Source organism: Phyllostomus hastatus, unplaced genomic scaffold (assembly GCF_019186645.2).
Source record: "Phyllostomus hastatus isolate PE091 unplaced genomic scaffold, TTU_PhHast_1.1 phas_contig_133, whole genome shotgun sequence".
NCBI classification, from domain to species: Eukaryota; Metazoa; Chordata; class Mammalia; order Chiroptera; family Phyllostomidae; genus Phyllostomus; species Phyllostomus hastatus.
In genome coordinates this window covers 1,891,432-1,915,228 of record NW_025333577.1, presented here as the reverse complement: position 1 = coordinate 1,915,228, position 23,797 = coordinate 1,891,432, and the positions used below count along the sequence as shown (strand labels likewise).

The 23,797-nt window shown below is 41.2% G+C and overlaps 1 protein-coding gene across 1 annotated transcript in view; it reads right to left on the bottom strand.

Moving 5' to 3' along the window:
- The window catches only part of LOC123825994 (zinc finger protein 717-like), a 58,654-nt gene that overhangs the window by 13,448 nt on the left and 21,409 nt on the right, over positions 1-23,797 (bottom strand). The window contains exons 4-7 of the mRNA XM_045849657.1: positions 21,635-23,088; positions 4,224-4,397; positions 3,546-3,711; positions 2,712-3,453 (exon numbers count right to left, since the gene is read on the bottom strand). Coding sequence (XP_045705613.1) covers positions 2,712-3,453; positions 3,546-3,711; positions 4,224-4,397; positions 21,635-23,088 — 2,536 coding nt within the window. The remainder of the gene's footprint in view (positions 1-2,711; positions 3,454-3,545; positions 3,712-4,223; positions 4,398-21,634; positions 23,089-23,797) is intronic.

Below are 23,797 nucleotides of genomic sequence, written 5' to 3'. Positions count from 1 at the left end.
CTTGGGGTATCAGGACAATGCTCTAACCAAATATACTATCCAACCAGGGTGGGTTTTGGTGTGTTTAGTTATGAGCCTGTTGTGCTGCTGTCTGTAAAAATCCAGCTCTAAAATTTCTGTCATCAAAAGTGTTAGCATTTACCTCCTGTTTAGAGACCTGAGGGCCTAATCATTTCCTCATTTAAGGAAATGAAATGCTCATTTAAAGAACATAAAGCCTAATAAAGCTGGTGGGGCTTGGGGAAAAAAGGGAACAGTCAAGACTTCAGTGAACCTCATAATCCTAGACACCGGGGCCTAGGCTGCTGCAGGATGTAACAGGCATTCCTCACCAGGTTGGGGGTCTCAGCCGGGTGAGGAGGGGTGGAGGGGGCAGAAAACACTCACTCACCTCTGGGAGCCTCTGTGTGGCTACCACCAATGAATTCTGTGGGTGGAACAGAGGCTGTAAGGTGTTTGAGGCTCAGAAGCCCTATCCAGCTGCTATTGCAGGTTGTCAATCCTCAAACAACCTCTTGACAGTGGGGATGACTTCTCCAGAGACTCCTGTTGTGCCAGGCTTCTCCGGAGTCTCTCTCTCCCTCTCTCACATCAATAAATAAATATATTTTTGAAAAATACGTTGTGTCACTGTGAAGGACACTTGTAAATAACAACTTAGGGTTTCAGGAGCTCTTGGAGGTTTCTGGCAGTGTTGTCTGCAACACAACCCTTGTTTGGAGATATTTCACATTCTGTGAACCTCAGGATGCTCCATGAGGTGAGAAGTATTATCTTGATTATTCTAAAGACTACAAATTCAAATAAACATATATTTTCATTCAGGCATAAAATGCATCTACTCTTAGCCAGAATGTGTTAACCATTTTCCACCAATTTTAATGCACGGAGTCAGAAGCAATAGTGGATTTATAACTCTTTGTACCTTCATTCAGAGCCATAATTTGGAAGAAAAAGAGGGACTTAGGATGCCCTTAAGAAGAACTAGGAATTATCTCTGCTACTGATGATCTCTCCTGTCTAATCCTCAGTGACAGTGTCCACACTATAGAAAAACATTGTTTATCCATTTAGTATTTCCTACTCAATATGCTAAGATATATTAAATTCCTTGAGGAATCTATCATATTTCTCAAACTGAGAGGAACTTATCAAATTATGTTTGGGTATGGGACAGTGACTAATGTTCTGAGGCAGAGCACATGTGAAATATACAGATGATGTATTATAGAATTGTACAGCTGAAACCTATATAAATTTATTAACCAAAGTCATTGCAATAAATTCAGTAAGAAAATTAATAAATTTTAGAAATGGAAAAAGCCCTTGCCAGTGTGGCTCAGTTGGTTGGTCATCATCCTGCAAAGCTAAAAGACACCAGTTCAGTTCCTGATCAGGTCACATGCCTGAGTTGTGGGCCTGTTCCCCGGTCAGGGAGCATGCAAGAGGGAACCAATGTATATTTCTTTCTCACATCGATGTTTCTCTTCCTCCTTTCCCCTCTCTCTGGAATCAATAAAAGAAAAAACATTAATGAAAAAAAAAAAGAACATTTATACTGTAAAACATTTGAATACAGCCCCAGAAGCCGAGGGCAGCTTCTCCACACAGTGAAGCCTTATCTGCAACCTGGTAGTCCTCCCTTCTATGAATGCAAAGAGGAAAACAGAAATGTCACAATTTACCTGGCAGATTACCCTCTTCCATGATTTAAGCCATCCCTACATGGCAACTTCCAGTCTCTCAGTGGGACTGAACCCCAGTTCCTAGTGGACACCAACTCACAATTGGGTTCCAAATAACTAGCACACATGCTTTTGCCTGTATGCCGTACAGAATCCTTTCTTTTTCTCCAAACTGCTTACTGAAACTGGCTGGATAAATAAACTCCTTCACCACCTATACCTGCCATCTTTGGAACAAATGAGTGGAAAACATTGGACTTTTATGATATTTGTTCATCAAATAGCATTCTACAACTTCCAGTTACCAGTCATATTTATGTCCTATTTAGCTATTGATACTCCAGTGAATCAAAGGAACAATTACATCCTTTGAACATAAGGTTCTGTTTCATGAGCTAAGGCCTCTTCCCAGCTTCCCACTTCCCCTCCCCATGTTTTTAGGTGCCTGTGGCCGCTCGAAAGTAAAGGGTGTTGACAGAGGACTGGGTAGTAGGTAGGTTTGTGTCCTAGTGTTGGGGCTCATTGTCTTCTCACATGGGACACATTACTGGATTTTAAAAAGTAAACAAACATTACACTTTCACTTATTCAACAGGTATTTATTGGTCATTTAAAATGTGTCAGCCAGCCCTGGCTGGTGTGGCTCAATGAACTAAGTGCCAGCCTAAGAACCAAAGAGTCACCCGTTCCATTCCCATTCAGGGCACATGCATGGGTTGTGGGCCAGTACCCCAGTAGGGGGGTGCTTGAGAGGCAACCACACATTGATACTTCTCTCCCTCTCCTTTCCTTACCCTCTCTCCAAAAATTAAAAAAAAATATTTAAGAAAATAAAATGTGTCAGCCACTTTGTAGGCACCTGAGACACTTTGCTGAACAAAACAGAAATTCCCTGCCCTCCTTAAACTTACATTTTAGAGAGGGAGAAAATGAATGGAATATATGATTGAGAAGTTATAAAGTATGTTCTAAATAGAGAAGTACTATGGAAATATACGTACTTGAAGACATATTTATATTCATTACATAGAGGAAGCTTCAGGTATAGAGGAAACACGTCTGAAAGCAGTTCTCTGGTGCATCCTCAGGTGGCGGTGGTAGGTAGATGACTGGCGGAAGCATTTCTGGCACACAGAACACACATAGGGCTTCTCTCCCGTGTGGATTCTCTCATGAGCCAGAAGGTTGGTTCTGTGGCTGAAGGACTTGGCACAGGTGCTGCACCTGAAAGGCTTCTCTCCCAGATGAATCTTCCGATGCATGTGTAGGTCTGAGGCCTGGAAAAAGCCTTTGTCACACACAGCACAAATAAATATCCTCTCATTATTGTGTCTTCTAAGATGGACTTTTAACCAAGAGAAACACCTAAAGATCTTGGGACACTTCTTACATCGGTATGACCTTTGAGCTCTTTGGAATCTTTCTTTAGATCCCCAACATGTGGAGCTTCCAGCATTGCTCTGGTGGGTAGGAATGGGCTCAGGGGTAACCTGGTACAGCCTGGAGAGGAATGCTGGTCTCACCTCCATGAGGACATCTTGATTACAGGGTCCTTTTGGGGACCCTCCCTGGGACCTGGAGCTGCCTAGACTTGCTCTTCTGGAGCTGAGTGAATTCTCCAAAGAAACATCTCCCCCGCCAGGCTCAGGATGGTTCTCTCCCTGGATAATGAGCAGGGGAGGTGTTTGATGGTCTTGACTAGTAATATTGACATTTTCTTCAGTAGTTTTCAAAGAAATGTTGCTACCATTTTCTTTATCTTCATCTCCTATGAAAATAAAGACATGACTCAGTGAAATTGTACCCAAGAAAGAGTTTATACAGAACAGCCCTCTGGTTCATGGGCCCCGCCTCACTCACCTTGTCTTCTTTGCAGAGAAGCATCTTGGGCAGTCGAGGGGAGTGTTCCCACATTTGCCACTGTTGGGGTTTCTGCTGACAATTGTTTCTTAAAGTGAACAATGACTTCTCTTAAGGGCACAGTGTCAGAAAAGAGGGCTTCCTGTCCCCGCATGTGGACATGGACCTGTAAACAAAGCCTGATCACTGTCATATCTGGATCTCTTCAGCTACAGACACATGTGAAAAACCTACCCTCATTGGGCTTTCCCAAGATCCCTCTACTGCATGCTCCTGTGCCCACTATCCTGCCTTTTACCTCTGATGGCCTTACATTCATGGTAATTTCTTGTTCATGTATCCTTCTGAGGGAAGAACTAGTTCACGTTAAGTCATTTCTCATCCTTGAGGTGTCTGCTCAAATATGATTTTGTTAATGAGCCCTCTTACCACTTCACCAGCTTAAAAGAGTATTAATGAGTATCTATTAATACACTGGCTCTTACATGTCCCACTGAATATATGAATATGGAATTTTTTCCTTGTTCACTTAGAATGGTAAAGATTCCCTTTAGTCCTCCCAAAGGAGGACTAGCAACTGAGTCTACTCTTTTTTCTTTACTTCCAGGCACCCCCAATAGACTACTATTCCTTTTTTTTCTCAGCCCCTCACCTCAGGGGTCAGAACCCTCCACTCACCAAGCCAGGGGGCTTCAGGCAATCATCACTCAGGCTTTCCATGAATGTCTCCAGGTTTCTGCCACTTGCTTCCCATTTCTCCTTCAACATGGACCTGTCACTGCAGTGCCTACTGATCATAAACTGCTCCAGTGCCAAACAAGAAATAATTTCATCCTTGCTGTGTTTTTCTGGCTGCAGCCATGAGTGAAATAATTCATAGAGTCTTTGCAGTTCCTGCCTTGCACACATGTTATCGCTATTTTGAAATAAGCTGAGCTCAGTACTTGGAAATGTGGAGATCCCATCTCCCTCCTGGATGGCAGGTCCTTGGCTAGGTTTACTCTCTAGATTTTCTGGCTCATGATCATTCCTCGATGGTTTAGCTTGATAGGAATTTCTGAGATATGAAGCCATTCTTAGCACGAATTTTCAGAGAGACTAATCTTCAGAAATTCAAGCTCCTCTTAGTTATTTCTCTAGGGTTTTGTTTCAATAACTGGTAGATGCTTAAACATTGCAAGCTGGAGAGATAGAAAGGATGTATTATTAATTACAGCACTGAGATACTTAAAAACAAACAAAAAAGTTTGGGTCCAGATAAACTCATGGATGAATTCTACTAGACAATGAAGAAAGAAAGAATTCTAATTTTATGCAAACTTTCCCAGAGCATTAAAAAAAAAAAAAAGAGTGGGAACACTTCCCTTTTGGTTAAGGAGGTTAGCAGCTCCCTGATAACAAAACCTTGCCAATACATTAAAGAAAGGAACTCCACAGGCCAATTTGTCATGAATGTAGGTGTAAAAATCAAAAGCAAATTATTTGCAAGTCAAACCCAGGGTTTACTTTCTAAATGAAGAGTTAAAATTTAAAAATCAATGTGACCTACCACATTAATGGAATATAGAAAAAAAACCCACTATAATCATATGCCTAGATAGATTTAAATTTTTAATTTTAAAATGTTTAATAAAAGTCAGTGCTCATTATGAAAGATACTTAGTAGACAAGAAATAAAGAGAATTTCATTAATGTGATCAAGTATACAAAATGCAGTAAAAATTATATGTAAAAATTTTCACCTTAAGATTGAGAGATGGCTGATGCCCCCTATCAACTCTATGCAACAACGGACTGCTCTGTAACCAGCTTATATATATATAAGGAAGAGAGAGAGAGAGAGAGAGAGAGAGAGAGAGAGAATGTCATTATTTATATATGTCCTAACTTTGTTTGCAGAGAAGTCCCCAATATTCTACAAATATTAGATGAGGTGAATTTTTGCAAGATACATAAAACAAGACCAATATACCAAAATCAACTGGATTGTACAATAACACAAGCAGCTGAAAATTAAAACAAAAATACTTTACCACTATATAACCATTAACCAAATATCTAAGAAAAAACCCGGCCTTGACTGGTGTGACTCAGTTGTTGGGGCATAGTCCCACAAAGTGAAAGGTTGCAGGTTCAGTCCTCAGTCAGGGCACATGCCTGGGTTGTGGGTTCAATCCCTGTTGGAGTGCATACAAGAGGCAACCAATTGATGTTTCTTACATCGATGCTTCTCTCCCTCCCTTTCTCCCTCTCATTCCTTCTCTCAATAAATACAATTTTTTAAAGAAATCCAATAAAAATGTGAGGCCTGAACCCAAATAGACAAAAATATTATTTCTAATTATCATATTTAAATGATTTTTATTAATATCTATGAGTTTTTTGAAATTTCTTTATCTGAATGTTTATTAAAAGCAATATATGTGCCCTGATGGTGTGGCTCAGTGGATTGAATGCCAGCCTGCAAACCAAAGGGTCATCAGTTCAATTCCCAGTCAGGGTACACACCTGGGTTGCAGGCCAAGTCCTCAGTAGGGGGCGTGCAAGGGGCAACCACACATTGATGTTTCTCTCCCTTTCTTTCTCTCTCCCCCTCTCTCTAAAAATAAATATAAATATAAGTATTTTTTTAAAAAAGCAATATATGTGGCATAATGGTAAATTGAATATTCAAATATTTTGACCTAAAAATTATTTCCCATTTTGATTAGTTCTTTAGAATAGATAAACATAAGGTAGCTCACCCTGCCACTTACAAGAGCTATTGCAGGAGGAAAAGCAAGGATCCTTCCACACTGAATTAGGAAACTAGAAGTATTTTAGAATTAGACTGTTTGAGGTACTACCCTATTGTGAACACATTTAATGTGCCAAGCGAAATGGCTGATTTGCACCAACAAAACAAGGTTTGGGTGCCAAACGGATTCTCTCCCTCCACTTTACTGTGAACAAGGCCACATCCCCTCTCCAGGGCCCAGGGCCTGCTGTCTCAGGAATACCATACTCTCTGTCCAGAAGGTCTTTCTCTTTTCTTCAAAGTTCTACTTTACTTGTGTCCTAAAACCAGCACCCACAGACCAAGCTCCCCCCATCCTGACACTTCATCCCAAAATCTCCTTTGGTCAAAGGATGAGCTTCTCAACTCAGGCTTAGAGACTCTGCAGAACAGCCCTAGGTTTCCCTCAGAGCTCTCTAGGCTTCTTCACAGCTGGAGTAGGGTCTGAAGGAGACCCTTTAAAATTAGCAAGTAATGACAGTTTCTAAGTGGAATTTTCAAAGTCTTTAATTTCTTTTTTTAAAGATTTTATTTACTTACTTTTAGAGAGAGGAGGAGGGAGAAAGAAAGGGAGAGAAACATCAGTCCTCTCACAGGTCCTCAACTGGGGACCTGACCTGCAACCCAGTCATGTGCCCTAGACTGGGAATTGAACTGGCAACCCTTTGGTTTGCAAGCTGGCACTCAATCCACTGAGCCACACCAGCTAGGGTCCAAAGTCTTTAATTTCTAAATGTTTTCCAAAGGCCAGACCTCTGGTGAAATTGACCACTGGAATCATACTGCATATGGAATTCTAAACTGCCCCTTGAGCCCTGGCTGGTGTGGTTCAGTGGATCAAGTGCTGGCCTGTGAACCAAAGGTTCACTGGTTCAATTCCCAGTCAGAACATATCCCTGGATTGCAGGCCAGGTCCCCAGTGTGGGGTGTGCAAGAGGTAACCACATATTGATGTGTTTCTCTCCCCCTCTCCTTCCCTTCTTCTCTCTCTAAAAATAAATTTACTTTTTAAAATAAATAATTTATTTAAAAAAATAAATAATCCACTTCTTGATAAGTGATTAACAAATGTAAATAAATGGATGGTTTCACACTTTCCTGGTAATCCAGGCCCTGGGCTGCCTCTGCCATGGCTGCCAGTCTGGGGAACATGGCCAGGAGTCCCCGAGGGCATCACAAATGGCAGGGTCCAGGCAGGGCCATCCTGCGCACCCCTCTGAGACCCAACTGCAAAAGATCTAGAAAGGGGCGCCCAGGGGTACAAGGCACCCAGTCACTCTTCCCCCATGACTTCTGGTTCCCAGCCACCTGCACTAAGGAATCAATAAATATTATGTACATATATATAAAGAATAGACATGTTCACAGGTTGGAAGACTCAGTATTATTTAAAAAAACCTTACTTTTTCCTAAGCTGCTTCATAAACTTAATGCTATCCCAGTGAAAATCCACCAAGTGGGTATGTGTGTGTAATAAACAACAAGCTAACCTTAAAATTATACAGACATAAAGGGGCTAAAAATAATCAAGACAAATTTGAAGAAGAATTTTTCCAGATGCACTTAATCTGAAAGCAAAATGGATTAAAAGACTATATTCATTAAGACTGTGATCATTAAGACACAAAAAGCAATAGAACAGAATGTTGTGCTGTTATGGATCAACATCTATAGGTACCTGCTTTCTGGGAAACATGACAGGGAAGCGTATTCCAAAGGGGAAAATCTTTTTTCCTCAATGAATGGTATTAGGTCAACTCACTATCCATAAAGGGGAAAGTTAATCCTGACCCCTACCTTATACCATTTACATAAATTAGTTCTTAGGTGGGTTAAAAAGAAACACCTCAGAAATATAAAACAACAGCAGCAAAATAAAAAATGAAATATAAAATAATAAAGCATCTAGAACACCACATGGCAGAACACATTTAAGAACTTATAATAGAAAAGATAACTTTAAGATGAGAGAAAGAACTCAGCACAAAGGAAGACTGATATACTGGACTACTTTAAAATGAGGATTTCTGTTTACCAAGTAGAGTCATTCATTCATCGAAAAGATGAAGTATGTCCTGACCCATGTGGCTCAGTTGGTTGGGCATTGTTTCACAATGTAAAAGGTCACTGGCTCAATTCCCAGTCAGGGCACATGCCTAGGTTATGGATTCAGTCCTGACTAGGGTATATACAAGAGTCAGCTGATTGATATTTTTCTCTTGCATGAATTTTTCTCTCTCTCTTTTCTCCCTCCCTTCCCTTCTCTCTAAATAAATAAAAAAAATAATTTAAAAGATTAAGCACAGCATAGGAGAAAAAATTTTCAGTAGTACACAAAACACTAGATGAGTTTATACAGAACTCCTTCAAATCAATTAAATAAAAGACTGCTTAATAGAAAAATTGTCAAAAGTACTTATCAAAAGTGGACTGAGGTGGGCTCTCTCTGGAGCACGCCCATGCCTTTCTTCCTCAGGTGTACATCTTTACATTTTCTCCCTAAGTTCTAAGGTTCTCCCTGAGACTTGCAACTAGCAGAGCAGTGGGCAGCAGCAGCTTATCTAGGGCTAACCCTCTGTACCATCTCCAAGGCCTCCCTTTTCTGACTTTTCAGTGAGCTAACAGCAGCCCCACCCTGGCTCACTTTCTCCTATTCCTGTAACATTTCTAGAGAGCCAAAGCAAAGCACCACCTAGCATCTCTCCTGTTGCTTCTTCTACCCTAAGCCCTTTGTTTCACTGTCCTCAGCTTTAATAAACGTACTCTCAAAATAAAAAATTAAAATAAAAAGAAAGTGGATTAATAAACAACTAAAAAGAAGTTCAACCTCACTAACGATCCCAGAAATGCAAATAAAACTACAATATCATGTTACAAAATACCTGCCAGAGTGACTAAAATCAAATAGATTAGGTATCGGCATGTCTGAAGTACCTGGAGGTCTCTCAGTCATTGTTGGTGGGTATCCACTGTAGAAAGGTTTTGACCGGAATCATCTAAACTTGTATTTATGCATTCCCTGTGACTCATCAATTTTACTCCTGGGCATATACTCAACAGAAAAATGTATTTATGTACATTGAAGACATAAACAAGAATGTTTAAATCATCATAATGCACAATACTCCCACGTTGCAACCTCCTAAATGCCCAACATTAAATGGGATAGATCATAATTAACTCATACAGAAGCATGTTTGACAGCAATGAAAATGAACTGCGTCATGCAATAAGATGGATTAATCACACATCAAAACATTGGATGAAATAATCCAGACACCAAACAAAAGCTTTTGTTTAGTCCTATTTATGCTGCTTCAAAAGCATACAAATATTATCAATATTATTTAAGATGTTGCATTTTGGAGACAACAGTGGAAACCGGGAGAGGTACATATACAGAGGGCTCCATAGGAGGACCCCATCCCAGTTTTCCTGGGGTGCCGTACTTCCTGTTTTTTAGTTGGCAATTGTCTCTCTCTCTGACTTCAAAGGTAGTTATGCAGGAGTGTTTCTCCATACAAAGCTACCAAGCTATATATACTTTTAGTTTTAAATTTTTTGTTATGTGCATTATACTTCAATAAAAATGCTCAATTTTATTTTATTTAAAATTTTTTCTTTTTCAATGACAGTTGACATTCAATATTACATTAATTTCAGGTGTATAGCATAGTGATTAGGCATTTTTATATCAGGAAGTGATTCCCCTGATAAGCCAAATACCCATCTGGTTCCACACATAGTTATTACAGTATCATAGACTATATTCTGAATGCTGTACTTTACACCCCTGTGACTACAGTATTTTGCCATATATAATGCATTCCTGTGTATAATGTGCACCCATGTTTTGGGCCCAAACTTTCAGAAAAAAAAACTTTTAAGTTTTTAATTCAATTATTTATTTATTTACATTTAGAAACAAAACTGATGATCATATTCGAGGGTATTATTTTGCATACGGATATCATTATTGTTTTCTAGAGTTACACTTTTAATGCATCGGCATAAATAAAAGAATTAAAAACATTTATATAGATACAGAATTAATACTACCCATGTATAATGCACATCCTTATTTTTCCCTCAAAAACTTGAGCAAAAAATTGCACATCATATATGGCAAAATATGGGTATTTTGTAACATCCCAATTTTACTGCTTAATCCCTTTACCTTTTTCACCCATTCCCCCAACTCCCTCCCATTTGGCAACCACAAGTTTGTTCTCTGCATCTATGCAAGTTTGTTTCTGTTATGTGTTTTTTATTTAAAAAATGTCCAATTGCAAATACTAAATGGGGTCTTAACTTGCAACCGGACACGATGTGATTGAATGAAGGCAATGATCTTGTACAAATATACTTTAAGTTATTATAAGAAAACAAAATGTTAGGAAAAGTTGAAAAACAAAGTGAATGAAAGGGAAGAGGCAGGCTGGAATCCATACAAATGGTCTCCTCCTGTGTTGGAAATGCCTACATCAAACACGGGTGCCTGCATGACCAGCTGTGTCGGTCCAGTGACACATTCCATAGGAAATTTTCTCTTCACTGATTTTCTTTTTTTCCACCATCAATTACCTTTCCTTGTGAAAAACATTTCTCCTTGCTTAACTGCATTCACCAAAGTTACAGTTTTGGTGTCCCTCTGTTTTTAATCCCTGTCGTTTTTCCAGGTGTGTAGGATCCAGCAGAGATGAAATTGAGTTTGCATTGCTCCATATTAATTTATATTGATTTCTGACCACAGATTACATTACCTGGGCAATGTAGGCATACCATCTGGGATGTCAAATGGATAAAAGATTTAATCCCTTCTCTATATCACTTCTCTATTTTTGTGTCCTTTTCCCATTTTAAGTATAGTTAACATTTCAAAGATTTGTATTTTTTATAAGTTTCATGCCACAAAATTGCAAAATATGGGTGTTGGGAGGCATTGATACGTGGGCACACAAAACCCCATGTAATTAGTTTCTGTTAGTCAATGTCATGGCAGCTTTGTGTCATCCTCAAGTGACGGTTTGATCAGATTTCCTACCATGATCTCATTATTTATTGAGGCAATAGGTAACTAGTAAAAAAACCTCTAGAAGAAAACACTTTGTCTTCCCCTAATCCGTTTATCACAAAGCTTCCAGCCAACTCCTATAAAACTATAATCTGTTTAGGTCACATTTCACTTTAATCCCTGCTTGCATCTCTCTTCCTCTCAGAGAAGAATACCAAACCCTTCCTGGTCTCTTAGGGCCACGCCAGCCCACCTTCTCACCCCTCCATTTCCCTCTGAGGTGTTGTGGCCAGTTCTCATATCCAGGTACACTGTCTGTCTTGGTCTCTGTCTCTCTCCTGTAGGATCCATGCCCTGCCCTTCTTCTCAATCTCCCACAGATTTTCTTTCTAGACTGCCTCCAGGCACTCACAGACCACGTGGTCACACTTGCAGACCGGCATTTAATCCCACACAGACACAGCTGGAATTTAAGATCAGGCTGTATAATACAAGTTCCCATCACAAGAAAATAACATTTTGTAACTATGTGTGCTAACAGATGTTAACTAGACTTAGTATGGTGATCATTTTGCAATATATTATAAAGAGTCATTGTGTTGTATACCTGAAGCTGGTAGAATATTGTATGTTAGTTACATCTCAGTACAAAACAAAACAAACAAACAAGCAAGCAAACAAACAAAAAAGCAGATTGTCAGTTTCCTTAATCTGGAGTTCAGCATTTACAAGCTGTGTGACCCCAGGCACATTGCCCATCAGGTCCCCATCTGTGTCATGGGGGCTCTAATCTCCAATGCCACTTACTTCCAGAGTTGCCACAGCAGCTCAGAGTTAACATTTATTTGCTGGCACATGGGAAGCGCTCAGTATATATCCACTAAATATCCGACAGTCACACTTTCAATGTCAAGGTCTACCCATACCACCCTTTCCCAAGATGCCTTAAAAATGAATTCCTAGAAAGATGCAATTAACCCAACAACATAACCACGCAGACAAGGCTTCCCCAGGAGATGTCTCCTGCAGTTGGGCCAGATTTTGCACAACTAGAGCAGTAGCCACAATAGACCCCCCATGCCTGAGAGACCCCAAATCTTTGTATGTAGAAACTTTCTCCTCGTAACTAAGCCTATATACACATGCGTGCACTCTCACCCGCAGACATATACAATTAGAAATTTTCTTTCCTTTCCAGAAACTCACCGCCTCAAGAAGACTGAACTTCCAACTGAGTAATCCTGGACCAAAGGCTGAGGTGCTGACAGGCTGGCTGCACTGGCTCATATGGTATCCTTTCCCAAGGCTCCTCCCTTTTATAAAGCGACTGGGGTCAGTCATGAGATCAAAGACATAATCGGATAAAGTCTGCCCAGTAATGGATCCCTGAAGGCAACTTCACCCTCCAGCTCTCTCAAACCTACTGCAATAGAGCATAATCCCCTGGGTGGGGGAGCCAGAGGCCATCATCAACCACACTGACGTCTTACTGTGAAATCTAACAACATTAACTCTAAGGCAGAATGCAAAGGTTAACATTAGTCTCACATAAACTCTAGTCAAGTTGTGTCATAAATGAGTCTTACGAACTTGCTAATTTTAAGAGATTTGGGGATCATAAGTGTAAGACTGTTCTCTCCTCCTGCGCCAGTGAGTCAGAGGGGCCCTGGGACTCAAGCAGAGGGTTCCAAGTCCAGCAAGGAGACCACGGGGGCTGCGACTAGGATCCTTACAGTAGGAAGGGAGACACTGATGCTTATTTTATATTGAGAAACACATGATGTTTGATAGACTTGTGAGGACTGAGGGAGAGGAAGGAGTTTCAATGGTGAGAGGCTCCTAGTTTGAAAATCTGGCTGGGAGGGGTCTCCTGTACTCACACAAGGGAAACTAAGCACTTTGTTCCCTGACTCATTGTGGAGTGAGGGACCAGCCTACAGAAGACCAGGGAGAGTTGGGGAAGCAGATGGAGTGGGATTTTTTGAGGGAAGGTACTTGGGGAGTGGTCCACACATTATCTGTCTGTCCTTTACGTTCAAGTAATATCCAGAATCAAATCACTTTTTAGCCCCCCCCATCTGCCCTCCCCAGATTATTGAGGTCAGTTCCTGACTGGGCTCCCCTCCTCCTGCCAGTCTTCAGCCCATTCTCAAAGCAGCCTTCACAGGGACCCTATTAGAACCGAGGCTGACCATGTCCCTCCTGTCCTAGAAGCTCCCCAACAGCTTCCAGGGTCGCTCTGCCAGAACTCAAACCACTTTTGGGAAAGGACCTCATCACTCCCCAATCTGTCATGGGCTCACAGTTTCACCAAATACAATCAAAATGAATCACCAGAAATGTGTAGTTATCAAGGAAATTAAGTCATGCAGAAGGTAAAGCCTTTGCCGTCAATGGCAAAGAGAGTCGATGGACATAAAATATCTGAAAATATTTGTCAACTTGCCTGAAGAGCTGACTCCTTACCTCCTGGTTCCTGTACTCACCCTGCCAAGAACAGGAACAGGAGTGGTAAGGGCAGTGTCCTCAGACTATACTCCAAACATCATTGACATGGTATAGAAATTTCTCCAGGCTTCCTGGAGAAATTCCTGGCCTGGCCTGGAGATCCTGTAAACCTGGCTCCCAGACAGGAATGCACCGCTCTCACTGAATTCTCCCTAGATCTTTATTCAAGCATCTCCTTCTAAGTGAGAGCTCCCCTGAACACATTTTTTCTTTCTTTTTTTAACATTTTTAAAAATCTTCACTCGAGGATATACTTACTGATTTTGAGAGAGAGTGAATGCAAGAGAAAAACATCCATGTGAGAGAGAAATATCAATTGTTGCCTCCCGTACATGCCCCAACCGGTGATCAAACTGCAACCCTTTGGTGTATACACTACGTTCCAACCAAATGAGCCACCTGGCCAGGGCTGAACACATTTTCTGGAATTTTGGTGCTCTCATCCCATCCCCCTGACCCACTCTGTCTCTGTTCACCCTCTCTGCTCTATTTTTCTCTATAGCTTTGGTCTGCACCAGATGAATTATATTCTCATCACGTTGATTGTCAGTCCCACCTCATGAAATTTAATGAACACACACTTTTTTTTTCTGTTTTGTTTTGTCTTGTATCCCTAGAAATTTACGCAGAGCTCAGCACTTAGCAGGTCCCGTTCAGTATGTGTCAACGTGAAATGAATATTGCAGGTAAGAGACTGTGCAGCTGCAGGGAGGGCAGAATCACACAAGTCACATGGAAATTCAGGAAGTAGAAACTCAAGACAGCTTTGGGGCCTGGGAGGAATGCTGATCACAATCCACAGACATCATACAGAAATTAGAAGATAGAGGGAAACACAGATAACAGCAACTAGCAGTGTCCTGTTGCCAACCACGTGAGAGATCCATGGACAAGATCCTGGCCCCTTTTCATTGCCTCCTTGTTTACATGTGAAGGAAGCAGCATCGGCTAGTAGCTAAGTACTGGACTCTGGGGACAGGTTGCGAGTCAAACTCCTCTGAGCTGAGCCCATTACCATCTGGCTGACCTTGGTCATATTCATTCTCCCCAAACCTCAGAATCCATGTCTGGAAAAATGGGAACATGGACTTTAAATTGTACAGCACAGAGAAGGAAGCAGACAGTAAACAAGAGGTGATGTTATGCAGTCCAGGTGCAAAGGTGAGGAAACACTTCTGGCAAAGAGAAAAGCAAGTACGGAGACCCCATGGCCAGGGAGAGCACAGCTTGCTGGTGGAATCACGGGAAGGTTGGTCGGGCTGGAAGGGGTTGAAGGGTTGAGGGGGAAGGGGCTGATACACATGGTTGTGTAGGCTACAATGAGAAAGTTAAGTTTTCTCTAACTGCTCTGGGAAGTTCTGGGAAGTATTTAGCAATACAGACACATAATCTTTTCTTAATGTCTTATTTAGAAATCATTATAGATTCATAGGACATTGTAAATATAGTACAGAGTATCTTTCACTTAATTTCCCATATGGTAATAGCTCACATAACCTTAATATCAAAATCAGCAATCTGACATTGGTTCAATCCTCAGAACTTGCTCAGAGTTCACTGTTTTATATATACTCATGTATGTGTGTAGTTCTATGCAATTTTAACCCACATATAGATTCACAATCAAAATACGGAACTTTTTTGACAAAAGGCCAAAGGTTATATTTAGGCCCCAAATTCAGTATTATAAATCAAATTAAGAGAAGTTGGAGGTAGAGGGATATATGCTTATGCAAATGAGGAGTATTTAGAAGATTAAAACTAATAGTCATCATGGGCTAAAATCTTGGGCTTTGCATCTGGCATGAACAACCAAGATTTAATAGGTTACCAAGAAGGATTTGGGTCAGGACATTTATGGTGACCATCCCGAATAGTTGGAGTTAGTTTTTGTAGGTTTTTAAAATATTTCCTTATTGATTTGAGGGAAAACATTGATTTGTTATTCCACTGGCTGCTTCTTGTATACACCCTGAATGGGATCAAACCCACACCCTTGGTTGATCAGGACTATGCTACAGCCAACTGACCTTGGAGTTAGGATTTTACAGGCCAGGAGTCTTAGGTTTGTAAATGTGGACTGCTAAAGAGATCAATAGGGTGTAGGTAGGGAGATGATAATGGCTTCTTAAAGATCAGCTGACTAGGCTACAACATGGGCAGGGAGCTCTTTGAAAGGGAGCCTTATGCCATATAAGGTAAAAAGTTACACCAGTGAAATAGGAACAAAATTATGGTGCCTAATAGCAGTTAGCTGTGGCAATGGTGCTTAAGAGGCCATTTAAGTATGGTGTCTGTGTGCCAAAATAGTGCCAAGTAGCTGCTCCATTGCCAGGTAGGGTCAGCCCACGGCCTGCAGTGCCCCAGGTCCAGGCTATTACCTATCTACTCAAAGTAGGTACAGTCAAATCTCAGTTCTCGAATATCTTGATTCTCAAACAATTCAGTTCTTGACCAAGGTGTTCATGGAAAAAAATATCTTGGTTGTCTAACAAAACTTCAGATCTCAATTCTCTATCTGACAGCCCTCTCAGGCTAATACCTGTATGATCATTCATGTGTCTCTCGGGCAACAAAGAAGATTCCGTTCTAATTGTTTCTCAAACAGTTTTCCAGAATGAATTCAGTTTGAGAACTGAGGTTCCACCTTTCACCCAGACTACAAAAAGCCAGAAGGCCAAGCAGTAGCATTAGTACCTTGTGAGTGCTATAACCCAAGGCATGAAAAGTATCTTTTACAGTGGGGAATATTTGACAAACCTGTGGTTCAGGCAAGTCAACATTACCAAGGTGCCAGATAACTGGTGGATAGCCAAAGATGGATTCGATCATAAGTCACAAAAGCTCAAGTCTCAGTCTCTTCCTGATCAGGGTGGGAGAAAGACCAAAAATGATGGATGAAAGAGGAGGAGAAACAAGAGGAATGTCTACTACAAGATGATCTTTGTGGACCCTGAAATGTAGTGTCACTGCAGAGGGCAAGGAAAGGTAATTTTTTTCAGTGTAGTTTGACTGGGAGTAGAGAGCCCCAAGGGTCAGGAATTTAGTATAATGAGGTCCAGTGGTAGGAGGGAGACTCATTTTAATCCTTACCTGAGAATATGAATTTTATTGATTGATTTTTTTTTGAGGGAGAGAGAAATATCAATGTGAGAGAGAAACATTAATCAGTTGCCTCTAGTACATGCCTTGAATGGGGATGGAACCCACAACTTAGGTATATGCCCTGACTTGAGATCAAACTTTTGGTGTATGGGACGATGCTCCAACCAAGCCACTAAACCAGGGAAGGAGGACCTATTTTAAAGATCATGTTATTTTATAATTTCTGTAAGGTTTAACTAAGACATTGCGGCATTCTGTAAGTCCAGCTGCCTGGGACTGATAGGGAGGGTAGAACATGTATTGAATGCCTTATTCTAAAGTGACAGCTTTGTTTAATGTCAATAATGTCTGGAGCTTTGAAGCTCATGAGGAGTGTTTTTGTGAGGCCTAATATGGAAGCTTCAGCAGTGGCATGTCTAGTGGGGTAGACAAATAAGATGTTTGGGGAGGTATCCACTGTCAAGTGGCAGCAGTACAGGGGGACAGTGGCCTGATAAAGTTGGCTTGTTGGTGAAAACAGGAGATCTCCCTGGTATCGCATCCCTCCATTATATTGCCAGTGACAGGTGTTCCCACAGAGTGCCCTGACTTGTCACCGTGTTAGCCATGGCAGAAGAGTGGGGAAGCCCTGTGTGTTCAGCCCAAGCTTCAAGGGCACAGATTCCTCTATGGCTGGTGGGTCCATTTTGCCAAAGATAGACAAATGGAACCTGGAGGATCATCAGACAGTTTTCACCTGAGTTTTTGAAATTTGTTCTAATCTATCTGCTTGAGAATTAAATTGGGCCTTAGAAGTCCAAACTTTGGTGTGGGGAAAGGCATAGATGAGCTTGATTAGATGCTTTGGGGTATTCACCCTAAAGCATGCAGTCCTGAATGACAAATTGTTGCAACTGAATGCACTGAAGAACTAAAACTGGCAATGGCACAGGAATCTGTGACAGCGTTACTTCCTGTTTTCCTTTCATTTTACTGTTTTCCTATCATCTATGTTCTAGAGCAGGGGTGACAAACTCATTTTCACCGGGGACCACATCAGCCTCATGGTTGCCTTCAAAGGGCCGAATGTAATTTCAATTCCTTAACGGTTAAGTAGTATTTACATTTATAGGGTCCTAAAATTATTTGGCCCTTTGAAGGCAACCACGAGGCTGATGTGATCCCTGGTGAAGATGAGTTTTACATCCCTATTCTAGAGGTTATTTGCAGCTACTGGATTAATACAGGGAAAATAAAATGGCGTGTCTCTGGCTACTCTTCCCAACTCCATGTTCAATGCCATCATGTTGACAGTTTGAAACTGGCCATGGCGGGAATACTAACAAGAGGGAAAATGGAGAACACTACAAACCAGAATTTAACTAATTGTATTACAGAAAGTCTAAACAAAGAGTATGATGGTGAATAAGGGAAAAAATGCAGATTGAATTTAAAAGTGCATGGTGCCCTAGCTGGTGTGGCTCAGTGGATTGAGCTCTAGCCTGTGAACCAAAGGGCTGCAGGTTCGATTCCCAATCAGGGCACATGCCTGGGTTGTGGGCCTGGTACCCAGTAGGGGGCACACAAGAGGCAACCACACATTGATGCTTCTCTCCCTCTCTTTCTCTTTCCCTTCCCCTCTATCTAAAAATAAATAAAATCTTTAAAAAATAAAAATAAAAGTGCATGGTGTATGTGTTCATTACACTGCACATGGCACAAAAAAAAAAGAGGAGCAAAAATGAGCTGTTTGTTAATGAAAAGGGAAGTATGTACAATTCATAAAACAAACAAAATAGGCAAAAGATACAAACATTTTACCAAAGATTCACAGATGACAAACACATAAAAAATCTGCTCAACATCAAGAATCCATAGAGAAATGCTATTAAAACTACTGCTTATTAAAAGATAAATTCAAATGATTGACCAGATCAAGTACTGACAAGAATGTTGAAGAACTGTAATTCTTGCCCTGGCTGGTGTGGTTCAGTGGACTGAGTACTGGACTGTGAACAAAAGGGTCGCCAGTTCAGTTCCCAGTCAGGGCACACACCTGGGTTGCAGGCCAGGTCCCGGGCAGGGGGTGCATGAGAGGCAACCACACTTTGATGTTTCTCTCCTCTTTCTCCCTCCCTACCAAAAAATAAATGGATAAAACCTTAAAAAAAAAAAGAACTGGAATTCTCATACACTCCTAGTGGGTACACAACAGTGAACAACCATTTTAGATCACAATTTAGAAATTTCTTAATTTAAACATTTGGCTATCCTATGATTCAGACATTACACTTTGATTTTCTAACACAGGAAAAGTGAAGCATAAATGTACATATAAAGTATCATATACAAATATTCTTTTAAAAAAGATTTTATTTACTTATTCTTAAAGGTAAGGAAAAGAAGGGAGAAAGAGAAGGAGAAAAGCATCAGTGCGTGGTTGCCTCTCAAGTGGTCCCCACTGGGGACCTGGCCCACAACCCAGGCATGTGCCCTGACTGGGAATCAAACTGGTGACCCTTTGGTTCCCAGGCAGACACTCAACCCACTGAGCCACACGAGCCAGGGCCTTTTAGACAAAGATTTTATTTTATTTATTTTTAGAGAGAGGGGAAGGGAAGGAGAAAGAGAAGCAGAGAAACATCAATGTGTGGCTGCCTCTCATGTGTCCCCCTACCGGGGACCTGGCCTGCAACCCAGGTGTGTGCCCTGACTAGGAATTGAACTGGCAACCCTTTGGTTCACAGACTAGCACTCAATCCACTGAGCCACACCAGCCAGGGCCATATACAAACATTCTAGCAGCATTTTGTGCAACAGTCAAAACTGGAAGTAACCCAAATGCCCAAACAGATGAATATACAAACAAATGATCTATCCATAAATAAGATACTACTCAGTAATAAAAAGAAAGAACAACTCATATAAGCATTATTGAAAAATCTCAACATAACCAGGAATGAAACCAGAAAAAAATAATCTTTTTACAAATCAAACCATATAAAATACAAACTAATTTATTATAAATAAAGGTAAATCAATGGTTGCCTGGAGGCCTGGGGAGGGGAGGGGCACATTGTAAAATGGCATGAAGTAGAGGTGATGGACATTTCATGATTATAATAAAGTTTCATGGGTTTGTATATTATGTCAAAATTTAACAAATTATACATTTCAAATAGGTGCACTATATTGCATGTCCACTATACCCAAAAAAATCATTATAAACTGGTTCAAAAGACAAATCTAGATCTCCCACTATTTTCAGAAAATCAGGCTTGTCGATCATATATTGACTCTTTTCTGATGACTGTGGAAGAACAGCTTTGCCTCAGTGGTAGCAAATTGATGAGCATTGAAATCTGTTTCCACTTAAGTCAACAGAAATGCTGGCTAGGTCACAGAGCAACATCACTGGACAAAGGGATTTCATTTCGAATTTTGTTTTTCTGCCTGTGTAGCAATGGCTTTTCAGTTATCATCCCACAAAGACTGCAGGAATCCACAAAACCAATACCTTATTTTGTTTGAAAATGAACTCAGCTACAAAAGGCATACATGCTTGAAAGTCCTGAGAATTTCAGTGCACACTGATCCTTCATGGTCACAGTGACATTTTTGATGAAATTTTAACAGGGGTGCATTCCATCTACTTTGCTGTAGTCTCCTCCCCTCCAGTGTTACTGCACCAATTATGCTCCCCCCACCCCCAGGGCCTTGTAGTCTTATGACCCTAGCCTAGTAAATTCTGGGTATCAGGACACATGGCTCCTTTGTAGGACCTGGAGTACAGATTCCCAACATTGCTGAACATTATATGATATCTACTGTGAACAAGAGAAACAATTCATGTTGTTCCCAGAAGCACTTGAGGCTGCCACAACTTCCTGGTTCCTCAGGGTGTTTCCAGAGCCCGCCCAAAAATTCTGACACCCCATGTACAAAGGAGGACCACAAAGCCCCAAAATCTTTTCCAGGAGACTTTGGTCAACAATGTATAGAGAGGAATATTCTTCCATCATTCTGTCATCTCTGAGGCACACAGAGCTTTGAACCTGCATGACAAATGTTTTACTCCTTAATCTGGCAGAGCCAAACTGTTTCCAAACCAGCTCACACAGTAAATACAACACCAAAGTCAAAGGCGGCTTAAACAATAATGCCTTTATTCTTATAAAATCCAAGGCAATAAGTGGCAGGCAGTTTCCAGGTTGGTGACTTGGAAGCTGGGAAAGTCCAAGTAAGTGTCATATGAAATTAACATGTCCTTATAAACAGGGTCCTCTTGACAAAGTCACCAGCAAAACTCTGATCTGGTCCAGTGGGACAAAACTGAGTGAGGTCCATGACCTAACTTATAAAAGAGAGAGGAATGAGAAGAACCCTGGAAGAGTACCTAGAGGTCCACTTCCCTGAGGTGGCTAAGGTGGTGACTGATGCACACTGTGTGGACCTGCCAGGTGGTAGAGGTGAAATGAATTCTGCTGTAGAAACTGGTAGTGACATATATCTAGCAAGGGCCCTGGGCAGGTCAGAAAGTGTAAAACAGTTCCTTAAAGATTCCTATACCCCGAATTTAAGAAGGATCTTTCCACTGTGGATTTTCTGATGTATGGGTTGTAATTCAGGTAAATGGCTCCCTCACAAATTCTCTCCTCCAGTGTAATTATACTAAAAGGAAATTGCACATTCCCTATACATCTAAGGTCTTTCTCCAGCGTGAAGTCTGTGGTGTTGAATGAGGTCAGATTTGCAGCTAAAGGATTTGCTACATTCAATGCACTCATGAGGCTTTTTTCCACTGTGAACTCTTCGGTGTTGAATGAGGCTTGAACTTTGGCTAAAGGATTTGCCACATTCCCCACACTCATAAGGCCTTTCTCCAGTGTGAACTCTCAGGTGTTTAACAAGGTTAGATTTGCAGCTAAAGGATTTCCCACATTCACTGCAGTCAATAGTCCTTTCTCCAGTGTGAACTTTCCAGTGGTTCTTGAGGTTGGAGCTATGGCTAAAGGATTTTCCACATTCCAAACACTCATAAGGCCTTTCTCCTGTGTGGACTTTTCTATGTGAACTGAAGCTAGAGCTTTGCTTGAAGGATTTCCCGCATTTACTGCACTCATAAGGCCTTTCTCCAGTGTGTAGTCTCTTATGGTGAATGAGGCTGGAGCTTCGGCTAAAAGATTTCCCACACTCACCACAGTGATGAGGCCTTTCTCCAGTATGAATTCTCTGGTGGTAAATAAGGCTAAAGTTTTGGGTAAAGGACTTCCCACATTCACTACACCGATAAGGCCTTTCTCCAGTGTGAACTCTTTGATGTTGAATGAGATTGGACCTTTGGCTAAAAGATTTTCCACATTCCCTGCACTTATAGGGCTTTTCTCCAGTGTGAACTTTCCTATGACTATTGAGTCTGTAGCTTTGGCTAAAGGATTTCCCACATTCATTGCACTCATAAGGCCTTTCTCCAGTGTGAACTCTCTGATGTATAATGAAGCTGGAATAGTAGGTAAAGAATTTCCCACATTCACTGCATTCAAAAGGCCTTTCTCCATTGTGAACTTTCTGGTGCTGAATTAGGTTACATCTTCGGGTACAGGCTTTTCCACATTTACTGCATTCATAAAGCCCTTCTTGAGCGAGGACTCTCTGGTTCTGAGCAAGTGTGTCTGTGCACCTAAAGGTCTTCTCACATTCTCCCCAGCTGTGAAGACTTTTTCCACTGTGAAAGGCAGCCTCACACTCATTACTGTTGTTTGGCTTCTTCCCAGTGTGAGTGATCTGTTGATGAAAGAATTGCAGCCTGGCTAAAAAGTCCTTCCCAATCTCCCCACAAATAAAGGGCTTCTCTGACGCATAGACTCTGCAGCTCTTTGTAAACAAAGCTCTGTCCACAGAATTTCTAATGTGTTGCTCCCTGTACTGTTGAAGGTTGGCCATGAAGAACAGTTTCTCACATGTGTATGTTTTCTGCCCAAGATGTGTTCCCTGATGCTCAGCCAAGTGTAAAATATCTTTCAGGATCGGCCCACACATCTCAAAGAGCTGGATCTTCTGGAGATCTGAACCTGCTATAAAAGTCCTGCTCTGTGATGCTCCTTCTAAATAAATGCTCTGTTCAGAAGGTACATCATCACCTTCCACTCCACTCCAACAGCCTGAAAGCACAGAAGTGACGGTGAAGTACATGTTAACTTTATTGGGAGGGGGCAAAACCATCACAAATGTACACATTAAGAACCAGTCCATGAGGCTGTTTTCAGGAAAAGGGAGTTGGGGTCAGATTGACAAAGCAGTTGCTGTGTACTACTGGGTCACTAAGGTCACAAAATTGGGCAGGCCTTATCAGGCACAGAACATAAGAAAAGGGTGTGGTCCCAGGATGAAAGGCATGTTCTATAAGTCATTCTTCTGTCCATGGCTTTGAGCAGGATTCTATCTGCTGCTGACATGTAATGCTGTGAAGAAGTCTACATCCAGGCCCAGGAAAATTTGAATAGAACAAAGTAACTGGTGTCAAGGGTTATTAAAAAGTATGTGTACACTTTAGGACAAAACAACGCTGGAAAGCACTGTGGAAGGAATAATGTGAGGATTGAGTGAGATAAGCAGTCCAGAGAGTGGGGATTAGCCTCAGGGATGGACTGAGAATAAAAATGATAAGTCAGCAGAGAGTCAAGATTGGACAAGGGAAGGTAGATGTAAGGTAACCACCTGTAATGAAATGGCACCAAAACATAAGTCAAACAGGACAGGTTCCTAGTATGATGTGACCAAAGCCCTAATGTCACATCCTCCGATTGCTATTCACCTCAGTTAGGCCCCTCCCTGAGCTCCTCTTGTTGAGACTGGAGTCATGTCCACACT